The following is an 18,938-nucleotide window of genomic DNA, read 5'->3' on the forward strand; positions in this document are numbered from 1 at the left end:
AGGGTCAGTTGAGCCTCAGTTTCCCTGTCTCTGAGATGGGATTAACATCATATCTTAAAGTGTTGCCATAAACCTTTAAGGGAGAATGTGCCTTCAAAATTCATTAGCATGGGGCCTAGCAAAAATGATCAATAGCCACTATCGTCATTACAAACCATAATTCTTTCACATTATTTTAATCATAGCACTTGTCATAAACAGTAATTCTTTTATGCATATTATTGTCTAGTTCCTAGATTGTGATTTAAGTCCTATGAAAGCACTTTACCTCCATACCTCCAGCCTCTCTTCAATAATCTCTGACATCTGCTAGGTACTCAATAATATGGGGGAAAAAAAAAACCCAACCCTCCAATCCTGGGTCCTTACATTTGCTGGTAGTACTATTAATATATATATATTTTAAAAGTCAGCAAGATTCTCTTGTGTATAAGGCAATTGCTATCTGTACATAAAATCTCTACAGAGAAGTTCTAAATCTTAAACTCCATTATCCTGTATCAGAGACAGATATTAAGAGACCTGTATCAAAACCACAGGAAGAAGATCTTGAGATATGAACAACTTCTTTTTGCTGAGCTCAAACCAATACATTACCCTCAAAGGACAGACTATGTTCCTGGGCTGTGGGTTTTCAGAGAGGTAAGGCAGCCCCAGAAAGGTAAGCCTGCAGTTGAATTCAGGTCTTCCTTGGCCACTTCTCCTCCCACGGACTCAAGTGTCACACCTGTGACCAAGAGTTTCAAATCTCTGTCTGTGGTGCTGACTTCTTTCCCAAGGTCCCAGGCTCATGTGTCAAACTCATCACCTTAACATGTCACAGGAACCTCAAATTCAATGCATCAAAAACTCATGTTTTACCTCCAACCAGAAACTCCTTCTTATACATTTCCTATAAGTGATAATTACAAAAGTTTCTCTTCATGAACTTCCTTTGAACTGATGTTTGCTTATTGCTTTCTCCATAAGCCTAATTTTAGCCCCATCTCGCCCTCAATGGTGGTTTGTTCATCTACAAAATGGGGATATTAATACCTCCCCTATGAGACTGCTGTAGGATGCCACAGCATAGTTGTAAGATGTGGAGAACAGCACCTGGTCTGTGGCAATTATTCTTGAGAGGTCGTTAATACTGGCATTTATTATTACTCATCCCAAATGAAAATGGACAATTCTGGCAACCACTAGGTCTTCAAGCTTTTGTCCAGTGAAAGATTACATAACACACCTAAGGCTAACATAGGTTGGGTCGTAGAGGTAGAATAAAAGCCTAGCTTGAAAGGCACATAAATCACTGACTCTGGGCATCACCATCCTTCAGGTTGTCTAATTAGAAGGGCAGGAAGCATTCCTGAACCTTTTTTCCCCCTCTGAAACCCCAAACACCAACTTGTATTAAATATCTCAGAAATCAAAGCACTAGGGATGCCTGGGTGGCTCAGTGGTTGAGCGTCTGCCTGCAGCTTAGGGTGAGATCCTGGAGTTCTTGGATCAAGTCCCACATCGAGCTCACTGCCTGGAGCCTGCTTCTCCCTCTGACTATGTCTCTACCTCTCTCTCTCTGTCTCTCATGAATAAATAAAATTTTTAAAAAATGAAATCAAAGCACTTCTGTCCATCAGCACTTCCTTGTACATGAATGTTCATAGTGGCATTATTCATGATAGCCAGAGAGCAGAGAGAGCCTAAATGTCCATTGTCTGATGCACAGATAAAGAAAATGTGGTCTATCTACACAATAGGATAGTAGAAATGAGCCAAGTGCTGGTATGCGCTACAACATGGATGAACATTATACTAAATGAAAGGAGCCAGTCATGAAAGGCCACATTTGTAGGATGCCATCTATCTATCATCTATCTATCATCCATATATAAAAGTCCAGATTAGGCCAATTTGTAGAGGCAGAAAGTCTATTAGTGGTTGCATAGGCTTGGGGAATTAGAGATGTAAAGTGATAATGGGTTTTGAATTTCTTTCAGGAAGAGAAAAATTTGGAATTTCTTATTTGGGAAGAGAATAAGAGAATGATGATAGTTGCATAACTATGTGAACATACAAAAAAAACCCCACTGTACACTTTAAAAGGGTGAGCTTTTTGGAACATGAATTATAGCTCAATAAAAAAGACACAAGTAATATTCCTCAGGAAAGCCTACTGTCACCTCCTTGACAGGCTGTTTGCCATGTCATATAATCATGGCACCTGGTATCTCATCTTCATTTTGTATTTTTAGTTAACATATAATTCTACATGGCCATATATAGATATTTTACCACTGTGTTCCTGTCACAGTTCTTTAAATGGTACGTATTCACGAAACAAAGGTTGACAGAATGGAGAAAAAAAGATCACCACTAGCCAAGTAATTTTGAACAAAGTGCTTGACTACTCATCTCTATATTTAGTGCCTATCAAATGAGCTTGTGCTTGATGCCCAAGTTCACTGGAATCACAGGTCTTTGGAATTTATCTTCATACCCAGTGACTGTAGATGATCACAGTGAGCATACATGACTCTGTCCTTGGTGATGATTCTAGGAGCTCTTGGGGAAGAGGCTGATGCATCAGAGACAAATGTGGATTAGCAAAGGGGCAGTGGACTCCTCTGCCAGGCAAACTCCATAGACTGGTTTTCACCAAGTTCTATTCCAGGATGAAAAAAAACAAAGTGAATCAGTTTTCTTTACCTTGTTCTTTTGTCTCTGCTGCTCTGGCACCATCTTGTTCTATAGCTTGAGAAATTTCTGTAAAGAAGAGAGGGAAGAATAAACTCCCCCACTCATATAGGAGTATGTGAATCAGAGATGGTACAGACCCACATCTCAGGACCAGTTTGAAACATGGCAGTCGCTGGCTCAGCTAGAGAGATTAACTATAAAATGAGCACTTGATTCAAAAGTCAGAAGATATGAGGTTCTGGTCTCATTTTTGCTTTTAATTCTTTGGAGACCTTTAGGCAGTCATTAAAATGAGGGATAGAACGTGGTGGATAAGAACCAAGGGTCTGGAGTTAGACACAGGATTTAAGTGGGAATTCTGTCGCTTTCTGCTTGTGAGGTCTTAGTTAACTTGCTGAGTTTACAGGCTTCTGTATGTTCATCTATAAAACTGGGATAATGGTTCTTATGTTGTGGAGTTGCTTTGAAGATAAAATTGGGTGTTTTGGTAGAGAAACAGCACAGCCTCTGGTGTGTACAACTTATCAAGAATAACCATGGTGTCTGCTTATTAAAAATTAGTTCTCATTCATTTGGGGAATATAAATAATAGTGAAAGGGAATATAAGGGAAGGGAGAAGAAATGGGTAGAAAATATCAGAAAGGGAGACAGAACATAAAGACTCCTAACTCTGGGAAACGACCTAGGGGTGGTAGAAAGGGAGGAGGGCGGGGGGTAGGTGTGAATGGGTGACAGAAACTGAAGTGGGCACTTGACGGGATGAGTACTGGGTGTTATCCTGTATGTTGGCAAATTGAACACCAATAAAAAAAAGAAATTTATTATTAAAATAAATAAATAAATAAAAAATAAAAATTAGTTCCTTAACATGACTAAGTACATATTTGACTTAGGGGATGTGAGAATGACCTTATGGTATTTAAGGAATAGTCATAAGGTGGTGTTTGTTGCAAATTAAAAAAAATAATACAATAAATGAACAATAAATGAACAAAAATATAACAGAAAACGACTTAAGCATTTTGAAGCAAAGAAGTTATTAGATGTAAATTTCTAAAAGATCACTTTGGTTATTGTGTGGCAAATGGATTGCATATAAGCAGAGCAGAAACAGATAAGAGCTTCAAAGGTAATGATTCTTGCATACAGGATATGGATAGAAAAGCATAGAAATGGGTCATACTTTAGATGTAGAGCTATAGGATTTTGATTCATTGGATGGAAAGTAGAGAAAGAAAAAGTCTAAGTCAGATTAAAAAGGGACTAGGCTTTTGGAATGAATAACCCAGTGGATAACAGTGCCATTTACTGAAATAGAAAATATTGAAAACAGATATAGAAAACCAATAACACCAATAACACAAAAATGCATGGTCTCCTGGAACGCACATGTAACTTTCTCCAAGATGGGCCACAAGACATAATGTGAGGATTTAACAACATCCCAAAACTTCTGGCATACAGATAAAGCAGTGCTTAGTGTGTCTACACCCATAGGGTTTGGGCATATTCTTTAGCCTCTGGATCTGTTTTGTTGCTGGACAATTGGAATTACAGTTACTACCACACAGGATCCTGATGAGATTTCTGAGATTATTCTTTTTTTCTTTAATTCAATTACCCAACATATAGTATAGTACCCAGTGCTCATCACACCAGAGATTTAGGAGATTAAAGCATATGGCACTATGCTTGACCCATAAGGTCTCTACAAGTGGTAGTTCTTGTGTACAATGGTAATTTAGAGGAGTTTCCCCAATGTGGCAGGGTAAGACCCCTGCTGTTGTCAGTTTTGGTCCTACTACCAAGATTAGCCGGGCAGTGTCTTTATTTCATACCTTTGCTACATTCCTATTTAGTGATCTATAAATGCATAAGACATAATTGTATCCACGGAAAGATGATATATAGGACTACCCCGCTAAGCCCACATTTACATTAAAATTGGAACAATTTATAACTTCTGGTAGTATGAGACTGACTCATCAATTTCTCAGACTTTATTTTTTTGTATATTTTTTATTGGAGTTTGATTTACCAACATAAAGCATAACACCCAGTGTTCATCCTGTCAAGTGCCCCCCTCAGTGCCCGTCACCCAGTCACCCCATCTTCCCGCCCACCTCCCCTTCCACTACCCCTTGTTCATTTCCCAGACTTAGGAGTCTCTCATGTTCTGTCGCTCTCTCTGATATTTCCCACTCATTTTCTCTCCTTTCCCCTTTATTCCCTTTCACTATTTTTTATATTCCCCAAATGAATGAGACCATATAATATTTGTCCTTCTCCAATTGATTTACTTTACTCAGCATAATACCCTCCAGTTCTATCCACATTGAAGCAAATGGTGGGTATTTGTTGTTTCTAATGGCTGAGTAATATTCCATTGTATATATAGACCACATCTTTATCCATTCATCTTTCGATGGACACCAAGGCTTCTTCCACAGTTTGGCTATTTCAGACTTTAGTTTTGAAATAGCCTGGAAAGTAGAGAAAGAAAATATCCTATCCACAGCCTGGACCAAGCTGCCCAACACAAAGTTGACCCTGATTCTTTTGAGGTATTAGACTTCATGGTCAATGCCCATGCCGGAAGATTAGCAATATACAAGCGGTAGCGTGAGTAACAGTGGGGAATGCATGCCGACTATGCAAACCTACATCTTTCCTTCTATGTTTTGGCTTCACTGCTTTGACCCCTTTTGTTGCTCTCCCTTTTCTTCCACTGAAGTATAAGTTTTAAGGTCTTGAAGATGCCCAAACTGAAGATGGGAACCCAAAGTTGTAAGAAAGCTTTAAGATCACAGAACTCTCTTGGACTTAGAATAAGAAAGACTGATTACTAGGTACTCAGAACCCATACAACCAGCTAACAACAGGATGCTAAACTAGAAAGAACACTGGATTATCAGGTGTCAAGTTCCAGTCCTGGACATGTCACTAACTAGTCCCATGTGGCTTTCAACACATCCATTTTTCCAACGCATTCACACTGACCTGGCCCTTCTTTCATGTTTGGTTCTTGGTCATTCTTCTTTGGTGTAGAATTTTCTGGTATTTCAGTCAGTGAATATTCTGCAAAAACAAGGAGAGGACATATTAGTCTCAATAAAGGCGTAACAGTTACTGAGACTAGGGATGAGAACATCTCCTGGCCAAATTACTGAGGGGAATCAAGAAAGCCTCAGGATCGCACAGTTAATTCCATGACTAGCTGATAATGGAGAGAGTAGAGTCAGATCCTCCAGTACCATCAGTACAGAGAAGCAGCAAAGATTTGTCATAAAGTGTGCTTGGAGCTTGAACTGGTAAATTCTAGTCCCATTTTTGCTATATGACCTTGGGTAATTCACATGACGAGGCAGTATATTACAGTTATCAGGAGTTCATTTTCAAGAGTCATTCTCAGTGCCTTTCTTGGAACTTCAACTAGTTAAGTACTCACTAGAGGCCTGTGAATTATCCAAATAGAGGTGTTCAACTCATGAGTTCTAACACTAATCATTCTTTCTCTCGTCTAGTTGTTGCAAAACATTTCTTCCTGTATTTCCTGGGGTGAGATAGTAGAACCTCATCCACCCAGTTTTTCATGCCAGAATCACGGGCGCCATCGCTGATGGTCTATCCTCTCTCTGCATTAAGTCCTATAAAACTGTTGTGTCTGCTTTTGAAACCTATTCCAATTACATTTCTAATGGCCACTGCCACCCTGGCCCAAGACACCTCTATTTCTCCGTGGGATACTAGAATGGCTTCATAGCTTGTCTTTTCACTTCTACTCAAGACTCTTTCTGGACCACACAGCACTTCAGCAACAATGCTGAAATGCCAACTAGATTATTTTTATCCCCCACCCCTTTTTAAATGAATTGTTTATCCTTTTCTATTAAAGTTATTAAGATTCTGTGTTGTTGGCTTTGTAGTCCCCCCCCCCCCAAAAAAAATCTCTTGACTTGTTCCCTCCTGTTCTCCATGGTCTAACCATACTCTCTGCTAAAAGCCTTCATAAAGCTATTTCTGCTGCTCATCATGTTATTCTCTACCATGTCCAGTTAGCATGGCTAGCTTCTTTGTTTAATATTTGTTCGATTGAACTTCACTTCTTCTAGAAAGGGAGTCTAGTCTTCACTCTGGTCTGGAATAGGGACCACTTAAAGAGGAAATTGTTTATCTACACCATTTAAAAAGAAAATTGCCATCAATCCCTCTTCCCTTCTGCACTGGGAGCTAGAAATCTTTGGTACATTACCCATGAAAATGTAAATATATGTTAAATAGTGAATCTCATCTTTGTCACCCACTAGCTCATGAACTTGGTTAAGTTTTATAACTTGGTAGAGCCTCTGTTTTAGTTCTGCCGTAGGGAACCTATTTCATTGGCTGGGTTTGGGACTTCATTGCAGCAGTTTCAACATAGTACCTCACCTAGAGTACTGACTCAGTAAATATCAGCTATCATTTTAATTTTATAACCCTCATTTCCTGTGAGTAATATCAACATGTTCCCCATACAGGTTTTTTTTTTTTTTTTTTTTTAAAAAAAAAAAAAAAAAGCTCAGAAGAGATGGCTTCTCTTATGGTCCCTTGCAGCTGTAGATGCTGAGTTACATCTAGGAATGTCATACCTGTAGTCTTTGGGGCCAGTCTGACTGCTCACCCTTGGGACTCTAAATTTTCTGTCCACAGTTGAACAGGAGAATTTCTCCTGATAAAAGAGAGCTATTTTCCCCACACTACCTTTCTCCTACTTACCCTAAGCTCATCACATACCCAATTTGATCTGAGTACATTGCTATAATAGGGACACCGGCAGTCTGACAAGATCAGTCTTTTTTGGGGGGGGGGGGCTGCCTATTTTTATTTCCTTTAAGACCACCTCCTTGCAATTTCCAGAGAGAAAATACAAAACAAGAAACAGACTTCGGGGGATCCCTGGGTGGCGCAGCGGTTTGGCGCCTGCCTTTGGCCCAGGGCGCAATCCTAGAGACCCAGGATCGAATCCCACGTGGGGCTCTCTCTCTCTATCATAAATAAATAAAAAAAATTTTTAAAAAAGAAACAGACTTCATTTCAAATACATAAACAATGTGCTGGAGTTTAAAGCATTACTGATAACATTGTTACAGAAGAATGTCAGCTTACTCCAGGGTACTTCAGTATTCCTGAGTAATAAACAGGATTTTTCTTTTCCTCCCACTAGGATGTTCTCAGGTGTAAGTCACTGCTCCTGCTCTTTGACATATTTTCCATGTAGAAGATATGGAGCCTGGAAATCATGCTGACAGTTGGAGTAGGCCATTCCCAATCCCATGCCAGAACCAAAGGCTAATGGCCACATTCTTCTTTAAAGAAGGTAAGTGAGAAAACAAGTCCTAATCCAAAACCAGTGCCTATCTTCATGACTGCATCCGCCATGCACCAGTCCCACTTCCTGCCGAGCTCTGAATCGACATGTTCCCCACCCGCGGCTCTTACTTCCCCAGGTCAGTCTTTAGAAGGGTTCCTTGAGCTGGGGTGAGAAATATGGGAGACACCCACCATACAACCACCATAGTATTCTCAATAAACGAATGAAGTTTTGTTAACCACTTTATATACATTATTTTACTGAACCTCTGCAACAGCACAGGTAAGCATCACAGTTACTGTTCTAAGATATGGATCCGAGGGTCAGAGTAAAAAGGGATTTGCCCAAAGTCACACATAGAACAAGTTGAAGTCCAGAGCTCAAGCTTAGCACTTATGACTCCAAATTCTGTCTGCAAACTTCAATGAAATTTTGTCCAGGTAGAGGGTCCATCTACTCATTTCTTCTCCTTCACTGTTCCACAGGCTGGAGACTACTCTAATTTCCAGCCAGGAAGGAAAACAAACAAGTGACTTCTCACATTTCAGACTCATGCCATGGAAGTGGACCCAACTAGGGAACAAGGATAACTTCCCCATTCCCATGTAAACTTGAAGTCACCTCCCTTCTTTCCCACCCCCATATTTGCCCCCAATCTTACTCACTTTTCATTTCTTTCCTTGCCTTCTCAGAGAGCGTGGACAGGTTCATCTCTTCAAAGATGTGAATGGATATTTTCCAGGCAAGAGATTCTTTATAATGCTCATGCAAGAGGGAGGCTAGATGTTCCACATTGGCGTTGCTCACTTCAACCCATGGAAAGGAGCACACTGCCAATTCTGAAGCTTTTTCCATGAGCAATTCCTTAAATGTCTGAAACTCTTCCTTGCTTAGCTGCTTGAAATACCACTGCAGTCCGTAGTTGGAAAAACAGGGTAATTTGGCTTCTCTCATCTTAGTACAAGGCTGAGGGCTCGAGTTTTGATGGAAGAGTGGATTCTTTAAAATATGGAGCAAATGGTGCCTGTGAAAGAATAAGGGCATCTGCTCTTTGCTCCTTTGACCCACACACTGGTTCCTGGTAATTAGTTCCTCTCTGTCCCTCCACCTGCTGTTTTCTACATGTAATTTTAAGGGAGGGGTTGCTAAGATTATTTCAATTTACTGTGTGAGAGAGGTTAAAGAAATTGAAGATTGTAAAATACATGGAAGGAAACTCAGAAGGGCTCTGTGCTGGTGGAAGAGGGGGACATAGAGATGCCATTGTGACAATTTAGATTTCTTGAGTATTTCAAACACTGCTTTCAGAGATGAAGTGGCCTACATGGGCACAAGCTTTTCCTCAGTATACAGGAGATAGGTTATCACAAATGCCCGATTTATGGGAAGTGCCTCTCAAAAACAGTTCAGAGGTAGCACCCCTCAGACCATTATCATGAATTGACCAGCTGCCTAGAGAAGCTAATACAGGTTTTCCCCTCTTGCATTCTCCAATTTTCCCTTTATATCCCAGAGAGAGTTCTGCTACGATGAATTGCTAATGATAATATTGTGGCAGAGGGCAGCTAATGGACTTGACTAGATCTGTATATTCGTGTGCCAAGTCTGAAGGGTCAGCTGGCACAGAGGAAGCATCTAAGGAAGTAGGACTCAGGGTGCCTGGGTGGCTCAGTCAGTGAAGCATCTGCCTTCAGCTCCTGGGATCAAGTGTGCATCGGGCTCCTTGCTCAGTGGGGAGCCTACTTATTCCTTTCCTTCTGTCAGCCACTCTCCCTGCTTGTGATGGCAAATAAAATCTTAAGAAAGAAAGAAAGCAGAACTCACAGAAGCAGAGTAGAGAGGTGGTTGCCAGCAGCTGGGTGTGGGGGAAATGTGGTGGTTTGCAGAGGGCAAACTTCCAGCTACAGGGTGAATAAGTCCTGGGGAATCTAATGCACATCATGGTAATGATAGATACCAGTGCTGTATTGTAGAATAGAAATTTGCTGAGATTAGATCTTAAATGTTCTCACCACACACAGGTGATGGATAGGTTAATCAGTTTGATTTTGGTGATTATTGTACAATGTATACTGTATTAAAACATTAGATAACTTAGATATATAATTTTAATTTGTTCATATCTCCATAAAGATGAGGAAGAGTCCATGTAGGTAATTAGATGTTAAGAGTGTGATTACTTGGGGGATCCCTGGGTGGCTCGGCGGTTTAGCGCCTGCCTTCGGCCCAGGGCATGATCCTGGAGTCCCAGGATCAAGTCCCACATCGGGATCCCTGCATGGAGCCTGCTTCTCCCTCTGCCTGTGTCTCTGTACCCCTCTCTCTTGCTGTCTCTCATGAATATTTTTTTAAAAAGTGTATACTTCTGTGATTATGAGTACAGGCTCCCAGATGAAGTGAGAGCTCCAACTTTAATTTCTGCTTCCATGACATTCATGAGGTGTCTCCTGGGGCAAGTAACAGCCTCAGAGTGGTTACTGTCTCCCCTGGAAGATAGGAATTGGTACCCATATTCCTGGGTGTTTCTGTGAAGTGACACAAGTGGGGAGTCAGCATAAGGACCAGCCAAGAGCATGCGCTGAAATCCTGAGTACCATCTGCTCTAATTATCCCATGCTGGGAACAAGACGTCCCCAACAAAGTAGTATATGTTAACAACTGCTCAGGGCAGTTAGATTTAGGATTTAATTGTTTATTTGTGCATGTGAGTGAGGCTAAAATAGCTTTATCCTTTGGTAATTTCAGAATGTCTAGAGATTAGGACATAGGACACTTAAGGCTACTCTAATCCAGTCTTTGGAATTCCTGATTTTGTCAAATGAGGCAAGATTTCTATTAACCTACTTACCTTCTGGGGAAAATTTTTTTTTGTGCTACTATGTTTGTTATTCACACAATTAAAACCTTTATAAGAGTGATTAGTAATCACTCCCTTTCCTAGTCTGGAACAGAAACCTTAGTTCTATAGACAGAATAAATGCCTACAGTTTGTTTTAAATTTTAATTTCAGTATAGTTAAGTTTCTGCACAGCAAAGGAAACAATCAGCAAAACTAAAAGACTAACCTAGGAATGGAGAAGATATTTGAAAATGACATCAGATAAAGGGTTAGTATCCAAAATATATAAAGAACTGATACAACTCAACACAAAAAAATTCCAAATAATCCAATTAAAAAATGGCAGAAGACCTGAACAGACATTTCTCCAAAGATATGGGTGGCCAACAGATGCCCAATATCCTACAGTTTTTACTAAGGAAGTTTCATTTGTGTTTGTACCACTCTTCGCATATCTGAGCAACCTCAGGTTTGAAATATTTGTAGCATCTCTTTACACTGTAATCAATTTTTACCAGTATTTTGTGGCATGAGGAAAACACTCCTTTATTTGGGGAAATCAACTATCATCCCCTAGTAGAAAGGCTTTATTCTATAAAGGGGTGAGCATGAGTAGTGAGAATTAGGATTTGGAAAAAGGATAAAAAACCCACCACACACATGCACTCGAAAACAGATTCTATTTAGGGCAGAGTAGAGACAAAGAGCCAAACATAGGCGAACGAAGCTCAATCCTGATGAAACTGAGCGATAATGTTAGTTTAACAACAGAGTTCCACATTCCCAGAAAAATTAAGCAATTAAGCAGCAAAAATCACATGGTCTCGTAAATGCATAAGTAGTATGAAGACACACTTTGCAAACTAGAACTAGACATCCTTCAAACTATTTTCTGCTAGTAAAAGCTCCAGCAAATATTATTGGTGAAACCTAAAAAGTCAGAGCAGAAGTCAGCAGACTTTCTGCAAAGGGCTGGCTCTTTTTGGCTTTGTGGGCCATTAGCTCTCGGTCTCAATCACTCAGTTTGGCTGCCATTGACGATAGATAAGTGGGAAAGCTGTTTCCAATAAAACAGGTGATGGGCTGGATTTGGCTCTCAGGTGGCATGCAGTTCACTGATTCCCAGGGAGGGAGATTGAGCATTTCTCCTCAGTTTTCTACTCTCCCCTAGCATTTACTATATTCTCCTTTCTTTATCCAATTGCTTTGCTACGGAAGTATAAAAGTGGCAAAGAAAGGTAAAATAGTAACCATTGCAGGTGGGTTGAAAAACCACCATAAATCATATCATTGAATTGAGTTGGTATTCAATCCGAGATATAAATCCCCACCCTAATCCTATTTTTAGTGTATGTGCTATTGAAGGAGCACTAGAACCTCATCCTAATCTTAATAGCCAGTCAGGAAACAATGAACCATCAGATTAGCTACAGAGATAAAAACGAGTATTATTTAGGAAAGTGAAGTGTCTGTTTTGAAAGCTTTAGCATGTTCATGATAAAACCCTTGATGGGAAAAGACAGACTGTATATTTTCAGAATACCACTTCTGAAAGTCATCAATATATCACCCCAGAAGTTCTGATATATTTATGGTAATAGACACTCATTAAAGTTCTTAGAAGCAGCCAAAAATGGATAAGAACATTTTTGGGGAAAATTACTTCATTGATGTCTCAGCTAGGTGGGGACCTCCATGAGAGGTTATGGTTTCCTAAGGTCTAAGACAGTACAAGTTATGCTACATCTTAAAATGTATAGGTTTGTGAATTCCTAAAACAAAATAATTTGCAGATGGAACAGAAGTTCTTAAGAGTAAAAATAAGACAAATAAGATGACAAAAATTCATTCAACTCACTTACCTCCCTACCCCCCCCCCCCCACCAAAAAGCCACTTGGTTATTTTAAATTCAGTTAGCCAACATATTAGTTTCAGATGTAGTTTTCAATAATTCATCAATTACCTATGACACTCAGTGAAAAAAGCCATTTTAAAGCTCATCTAAGAAATGAACTGGTATAAATAAATATGAAACACATGACAAAGAAACCATTGTCATGTGTTTCTATAGAGAGTGCTCTCTGGTCAGTGGAAATGATCAATAGCTCAATTTATTAAAAATGAGCAAAGGATATGAATAGCTTAAAAAACTGGATATGGCTTTTAAATGTACTTGAAATCAATGGTATAATATGATCAATAAAAATTTCAATGTTGTCCCATGTTTGACGTTATGGCAGTGCCCATAATGTTTCATCATTGCACTGCTTCCATACAGTGTAGGAAAAAGGTACTCCTACATTTTTGGTGGAAGTATAAACTTGAGCCATCTCTCTGGGGGGACAATTTGGCAAGATCTGTGCATTTTTTGATTTTTATTTTTTAAATGCAAATGTTAGTAGACAAAGGCTTGTAACAGCAAGACCAAAGACCACTGATCCATAACAGGTGGGTTAATTTAAGCAATTAAGCTTTCTGCATCCTTAAAAATGCTCAGTCAGCACAAAATGGTGCCCTGGTCTGTAGGACATTAACACAATCCACACACAGGATTTTGGGGGATGAGCAGAAAGTGCGTTGTGCTGGGGAGGGTAATCTCACCGGATCATGGGAAGTGTTAGGAATTAGGTGGACAGTTCGGTAGTCAGGGCCAGGGTTCCCCAACAAGTAAATGTGGGATTCAGGACAGCTAAAACAGCACTGACATCCTGTTTTGCAGCTTAGACAGGACTTCACTAACATGGCTTTATAGCCTTTGCAAAAATGACTTCTTGCAAAATGTCCTAAATTAAGACAAGTCAACCACAAAGCATTTGTCACTATCATGGGGAAGGAGCACTTAAGACATAAGCCCCCAGAGGTCAGCCAAAACTGACCATCAGCTGACATGATACTCTACATAGAAAACCCAAAAGCCTCCACCCCAAGATTGCTAGAACTCATACAGCAATTTGGCAGCGTGGCAGGATACAAAAATCAATGCCCAGAAGTCAGTGGTATTTATATACACTAACAATGAGACTGAAGAAAGAGAAATTAAGGAGTCAATGCCATTTACAATTGCACCCAAAAGCATAAGATACCTAGGAATAAACCTAACCAAAGAGGTAAAGGATCTATACCCTAAAAACTACAGAACACTTCTGAAAGAGATTGAGGAAGACACAAAGAGATGGAAAAATATTCCATGCTCACGGATTGGAAGAATTAACATTGTGAAAATGTCCATGCTACCCAGGGCAATTTACACGTTTAATGCAATCCCTATCAAAATACTATGGACTTTCTTCAGAGAGTTAGAACAAATCGTTTTAAGATTTGTGTGGAATCAGAAAAGACTCCGAATAGCCAGGGGAATTTTAAAAAAGAAAACCATAGCTGGGGGCATCACAATGCCAGATTTCAGGTTGTACTACAAAGCTGTGGTCATCAAAACAGTGTGGTACTGGCACAAAAACAGACACATAGATCAGTGGAACAGAATAGAGAATCCAGAAGTGGACCCTCAACTTTATGGTCAACTAATATTCGATAAAGGAGGAAAGACTATCCACTGGAAGACAGTCTCTTCAATAAATGGTGCTGGGAAAATTGGACATCCACATGCAGAAGAATGAAACTAGACAACTCTTACACCATACACAAAGATAAACTCAAAATGGATGAAACATCTAAATGTGAGACAAGATTCCATCAAAATCCTAGAGGAGAACACAGGCAACACCCTTTTTGAACTCGGCCACAGTAACTTCTTGCAAGATACATCCACGAAGGCAAAAGAAGCAAAAGCAAAAATGAACTATTGGGACTTCATCAAGATAAGAAGTTTTTGCACAGCAAAGGATACAGTCAACAAAACCAAAAGACAACCTACAGAATGGGAGAAGATATTTGCAAATGACGTATCAGATAAAGGGCTAGTTTCCAAGATCTATAAAGAACTTATTAAACTCAACAGCAAAGAAACAAACAATCCAATCATGAAATGGGCCAAAGACATGAGCAGAAATCTCACAGAGGAAGACATAGACATGGCCAACATGCATATGAGAAAATGCTCTGCATCACTTGCCATCAGGGAAATACAAATCAAAACCACAATGAGATACCACCTCACACCCGTGAGAATGGGGAAAATTAACAAGGCAGGAAACCACAAATGTTATGTTAGAGAGGATGCGGAGAAAAGGGAACCCTCTTACACTGTTGGTGGGAATGTGAACTGGTGCAGCCACTCTGGAGAACTGTGTGGAGGGTCCTCAAAGAGTTAAAAATAGACCTGCCCTACGACCCAGTAATTGCACTGCTGGGGATTTACCCCAAAGATACAGATGCAATGAAACGCCAGGACACCTGCATCCCAATGTTTATAGCAGCAATGTCCACAATAGCCAAACTGTGGAAGCAGCCTCGATGTCCATCGAAAGATGAATGGATAAAGAAGATGTGGTTTATGTATACAATGGAATATTACGCAGCCATTAGAAATGACAAATACCCACCATTTGCTTCAACGTGGATGGAACTGGAGGGTATTATGCTGAGTGAAGTAAGTCAATCGGAGAAGGACAAACATTATATGTTCTCATTCATTTGGGGAATATAAATAATAGTGAAAGGGAATATAAGGGAAGGGAGAAGAAGTGTGTGGGAAATATCAGAAAGGGAGACAGAACATAAAGACTCCTAACTCTGGGAAACGGACTAGGGGTGGTGGAAGGAGAGGAGGGCCGGGGGGGTGGGGGTGAATGGGTGACGGGCACTGAAGGGGGCACTTGACGGGATGCGCACTGTATGTTGGCAAATTGAACACCAATAAAAATAAATTATTTTAAAAAAAGACCATCAGCATGTAGACAGTAACCTAATAGGTAGATACGTCACTAAAGCTCTGATTGACATGACTCACCAGTCTGATTGCTAAGATAGTTCTGCAAAAAAGCTCATTAAAAAACCCTAAACCTGTCACTTTATGCCTTCTCATACGGTTTGCATTTTCAAAATACTACCACCATTAGAAATAATTTTAGAAAAAAAAGAATTTTATTTTATTTTTTAATTTTTATTTATTTATGATAGTCACACACACAGAGAGAGAGAGAGAGAGAGAGAGGCAGAGACATAGGCAGAAGGAGAAGCAGGCTCCATGCACCGGGAGCCCGACGTGGGATTCGATCCCGGGTCTCCAGGATCGCGCCCTGGGCCAAAGGCAGGCGCCAAACCGCTGCGCCACCCAGGGATCCCAAAAAAAAGAATTTTAGAAGCTAGTAGAAATGTATTTTAACAACACAGTTCTTACCATAACCCATCTATGAAGGGCCAAAAAAGAAAAAAAAAAAAAAAAAAAAGACTAGGGAGAGAGTGAGCCAGGTAAACATTACTGACAATGGGAGAAGTTTATGTGATTACTTTAAAGAACATCCACTTTTCTGCACATTCGTATATAATATTTATGAAGAATACTGACCATATTGGTGGAAAAAGGGAAAAATACTTATTTCTAAGAACATGCTAAAGAGGTTACATCCTGGGGTGCCTGCATGGCTCAGTCGGTTAAGTGTCTGCCTTTGATTTCAGGTCACGATCCTAGGGTCCTTGGATGGAGCCTCTCCCCCCCCGCTTCTTGGGGCTCCAGGCTCAGTGAGGAGTTGCTTCTCCCTGCCCCTCCTTCCTGCTCAGGGGTGATCTCTCAAATAGATAAATCCTTAAAAAACAGTTACATCCTAACCACAGAGAAATTGCAATTTTAAACAAAAAATTCCTAGTTTTCCCTCCCAACATAAAACAACCTGGATACATAGGGATTGAAAACCAAACAAAATAACCCCCCACCCCAAATCTCCCAACTGTTTGGTTAAATGATTAAATGAATATGGGAAGCTCAATGAAAAGAGAATGAACTTCAGATTGCCATACTTGAACACTGATACAGACACAATTTGAATTCAACATTTGCTATATGGCACAAAGCAATCACTAGAGGGATTAGATAAACAAGAGAATCAAGGTTGTAAAAAACATCCACAAAAATCACAGTGGTCTCAGGAAGATTATCTTTAGGATGAGATGACTGACAAAGTTTATATGTTCAGAGCAAAGAGTAAGTAAAACTACAAGTCGCAAACCAAAAAATTAAATGAGTACTTCCCTAAATCCGTTCTTAGATACCTCATAGCAACTCCTTTGAACTTCCCATAAGTAATGTCAACATACCAAGAGTATTATTACGTTCGCTTTACAGAGTTGAAAGCTGAGGTTCTGTAAAATTGAACAGCTGTTAGGAAAAAGCGTCCTAATGCACACCTGATCATAATGCTCCACCTCTTCCAATACACCCCAGAGAGGGAGCTGATAATCAAACCCAACTGAGTAGGGAGGAGCCCAGCTGGAAGGACTCGCCTCGGATAGGCAGATGGACACCTTCTCCTATAAACCTGAAGAGGGTTTGGGGAGAAGGTAAGGACATTATTCTCAGAGAGGCAAGATTGTAGGTTGGAAGGTTGTAAATTAAGAGTGGTGGTTAAGGTTATTTTCTGGAAATGAAAGACTAACCAAAGTGCTCGCCCTCTAGTCTCTATCTTTTATAACCTCTACCTGCAATAGCTTTCTGCACAGGGGTCTTGAATGATGCCATAGAAGCAGTCAAGATTACAGGGCTGGGGATTAGTCACATGCAGTCCTGAATAGGAATTCCTCCCTTGCTACCCCAGGCAAAGCCATTTAATTAATCTGTGACTCAGTTTCCTCACTTGACAAAGATCATAAGGACCGTATAGCATTTCAATAACCATAACCTATAACACAGAATTAGCACGATGAACACAGCAATACCCCTGAACTTCCCCAAGTCCAGACATCAGCCAGACTTTTTTTTTTAATTTTTTAAAAAATTTATTTATGATAGTCACACAGAGAGAGGGAGAGGCACACAGGCAGAGGGAGAAGCAGGCTCCATGCACCGGGAGCCCGACGTGGGATTCGATCCCGGGTCTCCAGGATCACGCCCTGGGTCAAAGGCAGGCGCCAAACCACTGCGCCACCCAGGGATCCCTCAGCCAGACTTTTTAAAAAGATTTTGTTTATTCATGAGAGACACACACACAGAGAGGCAGAGACACAGACAGAGTGAGAAGCAGGCTACCCGCAGGGAGCCTGATGTGGGACTTGATCCCTGAACCTAGGATCACGCCTTGAGCTGAAGGCAGTTGCTCAATTGCTGAGCCACCCAGGTGTCCCCCCAGACATCAGCCAGTCTTGAACTTGAAACCATAGCATTCTTGACTCTGTTCTTTATTTTAGACCTAGAGACTGGAAAGGATTGAGGAACGTACCATAAGCAAATGTGAAAAACACTTTATTCAAATGGGTGCAATGGGACACATCATTCTTTCAAAAAGGGTCTTTGGTCCTTGGGCTCTGGCTAGTCAAAATGGTGAGTGTGGGGGAACAGAGCAAAGCTCAAATAATAGATCCTAATCAGTCACAGGGAAAGGAGAGAGGAAGGCACTAGAAACAAGATGGGATAAAATACTCACCAACTCACCGAGTTGCCTCCCAAACCAGAGCCTGCTCCCTGGCTCACGGGCAACCACAAGCTAGTGATGGTCTTTTGGGAATCCTGGGCCAGTGACGTTGTTGCTTCCCATTGGCTGCCCTGGGCTTGGAATGGCCAGGCCCAGCGTACAATGTGGAACAGCTGCTTTCTGTGCCTATCTTTATGCTACTGGTGAAGATGCTGCCTCCCCGTAGCACACCTGCGCCCAGCCTTCAGCAGGCTGTCCCACAATGATAATTGTGCGTGTGTCCTTATTTTACACAGTCTGCATTTACTGACCACAGTCTGATGCCACACTGCCATTTTTTGTTTAATCTACTTTCTCCATAGAACTTTTATCTGGATTCCCTGTGAACTCATAGTAAGCATTCCTGTCTGTTGTCAGAATAACGTTTTCTGAAACAATGTTCTTGCCTTCAAAAGTGTCCATCTTGGGTGACAGAAATATGAGCCACTTTGTGCCATGAGTCTCCACATTAATGGTGGTCTCCTAGAGTTTTTCCTCTCCCC

The 18,938-nt window shown here is 40.6% G+C and overlaps 1 protein-coding gene across 1 annotated transcript in view; it reads right to left on the minus strand.

The window, feature by feature from the left end:
* NLRP5 (NLR family pyrin domain containing 5) overlaps positions 1 to 18,858 on the minus strand; it is a 38,850-nt gene extending 19,992 nt beyond the window's left edge. The window contains exons 1-6 of the mRNA XM_038525525.1: positions 18,748 to 18,858; positions 17,623 to 17,667; positions 8,699 to 9,032; positions 5,684 to 5,761; positions 2,692 to 2,748; positions 1,036 to 1,100 (exon numbers count right to left, since the gene is read on the minus strand). Coding sequence (XP_038381453.1) covers positions 1,036 to 1,100; positions 2,692 to 2,748; positions 5,684 to 5,761; positions 8,699 to 9,032; positions 17,623 to 17,667; positions 18,748 to 18,858 — 690 coding nt within the window. The remainder of the gene's footprint in view (positions 1 to 1,035; positions 1,101 to 2,691; positions 2,749 to 5,683; positions 5,762 to 8,698; positions 9,033 to 17,622; positions 17,668 to 18,747) is intronic.
* Positions 18,859 to 18,938: the final 80 nt, after the last annotated feature.

This window comes from Canis lupus, chromosome 1 (assembly GCF_011100685.1).
Source record: "Canis lupus familiaris isolate Mischka breed German Shepherd chromosome 1, alternate assembly UU_Cfam_GSD_1.0, whole genome shotgun sequence".
NCBI classification, from domain to species: domain Eukaryota; kingdom Metazoa; phylum Chordata; class Mammalia; order Carnivora; family Canidae; genus Canis; species Canis lupus.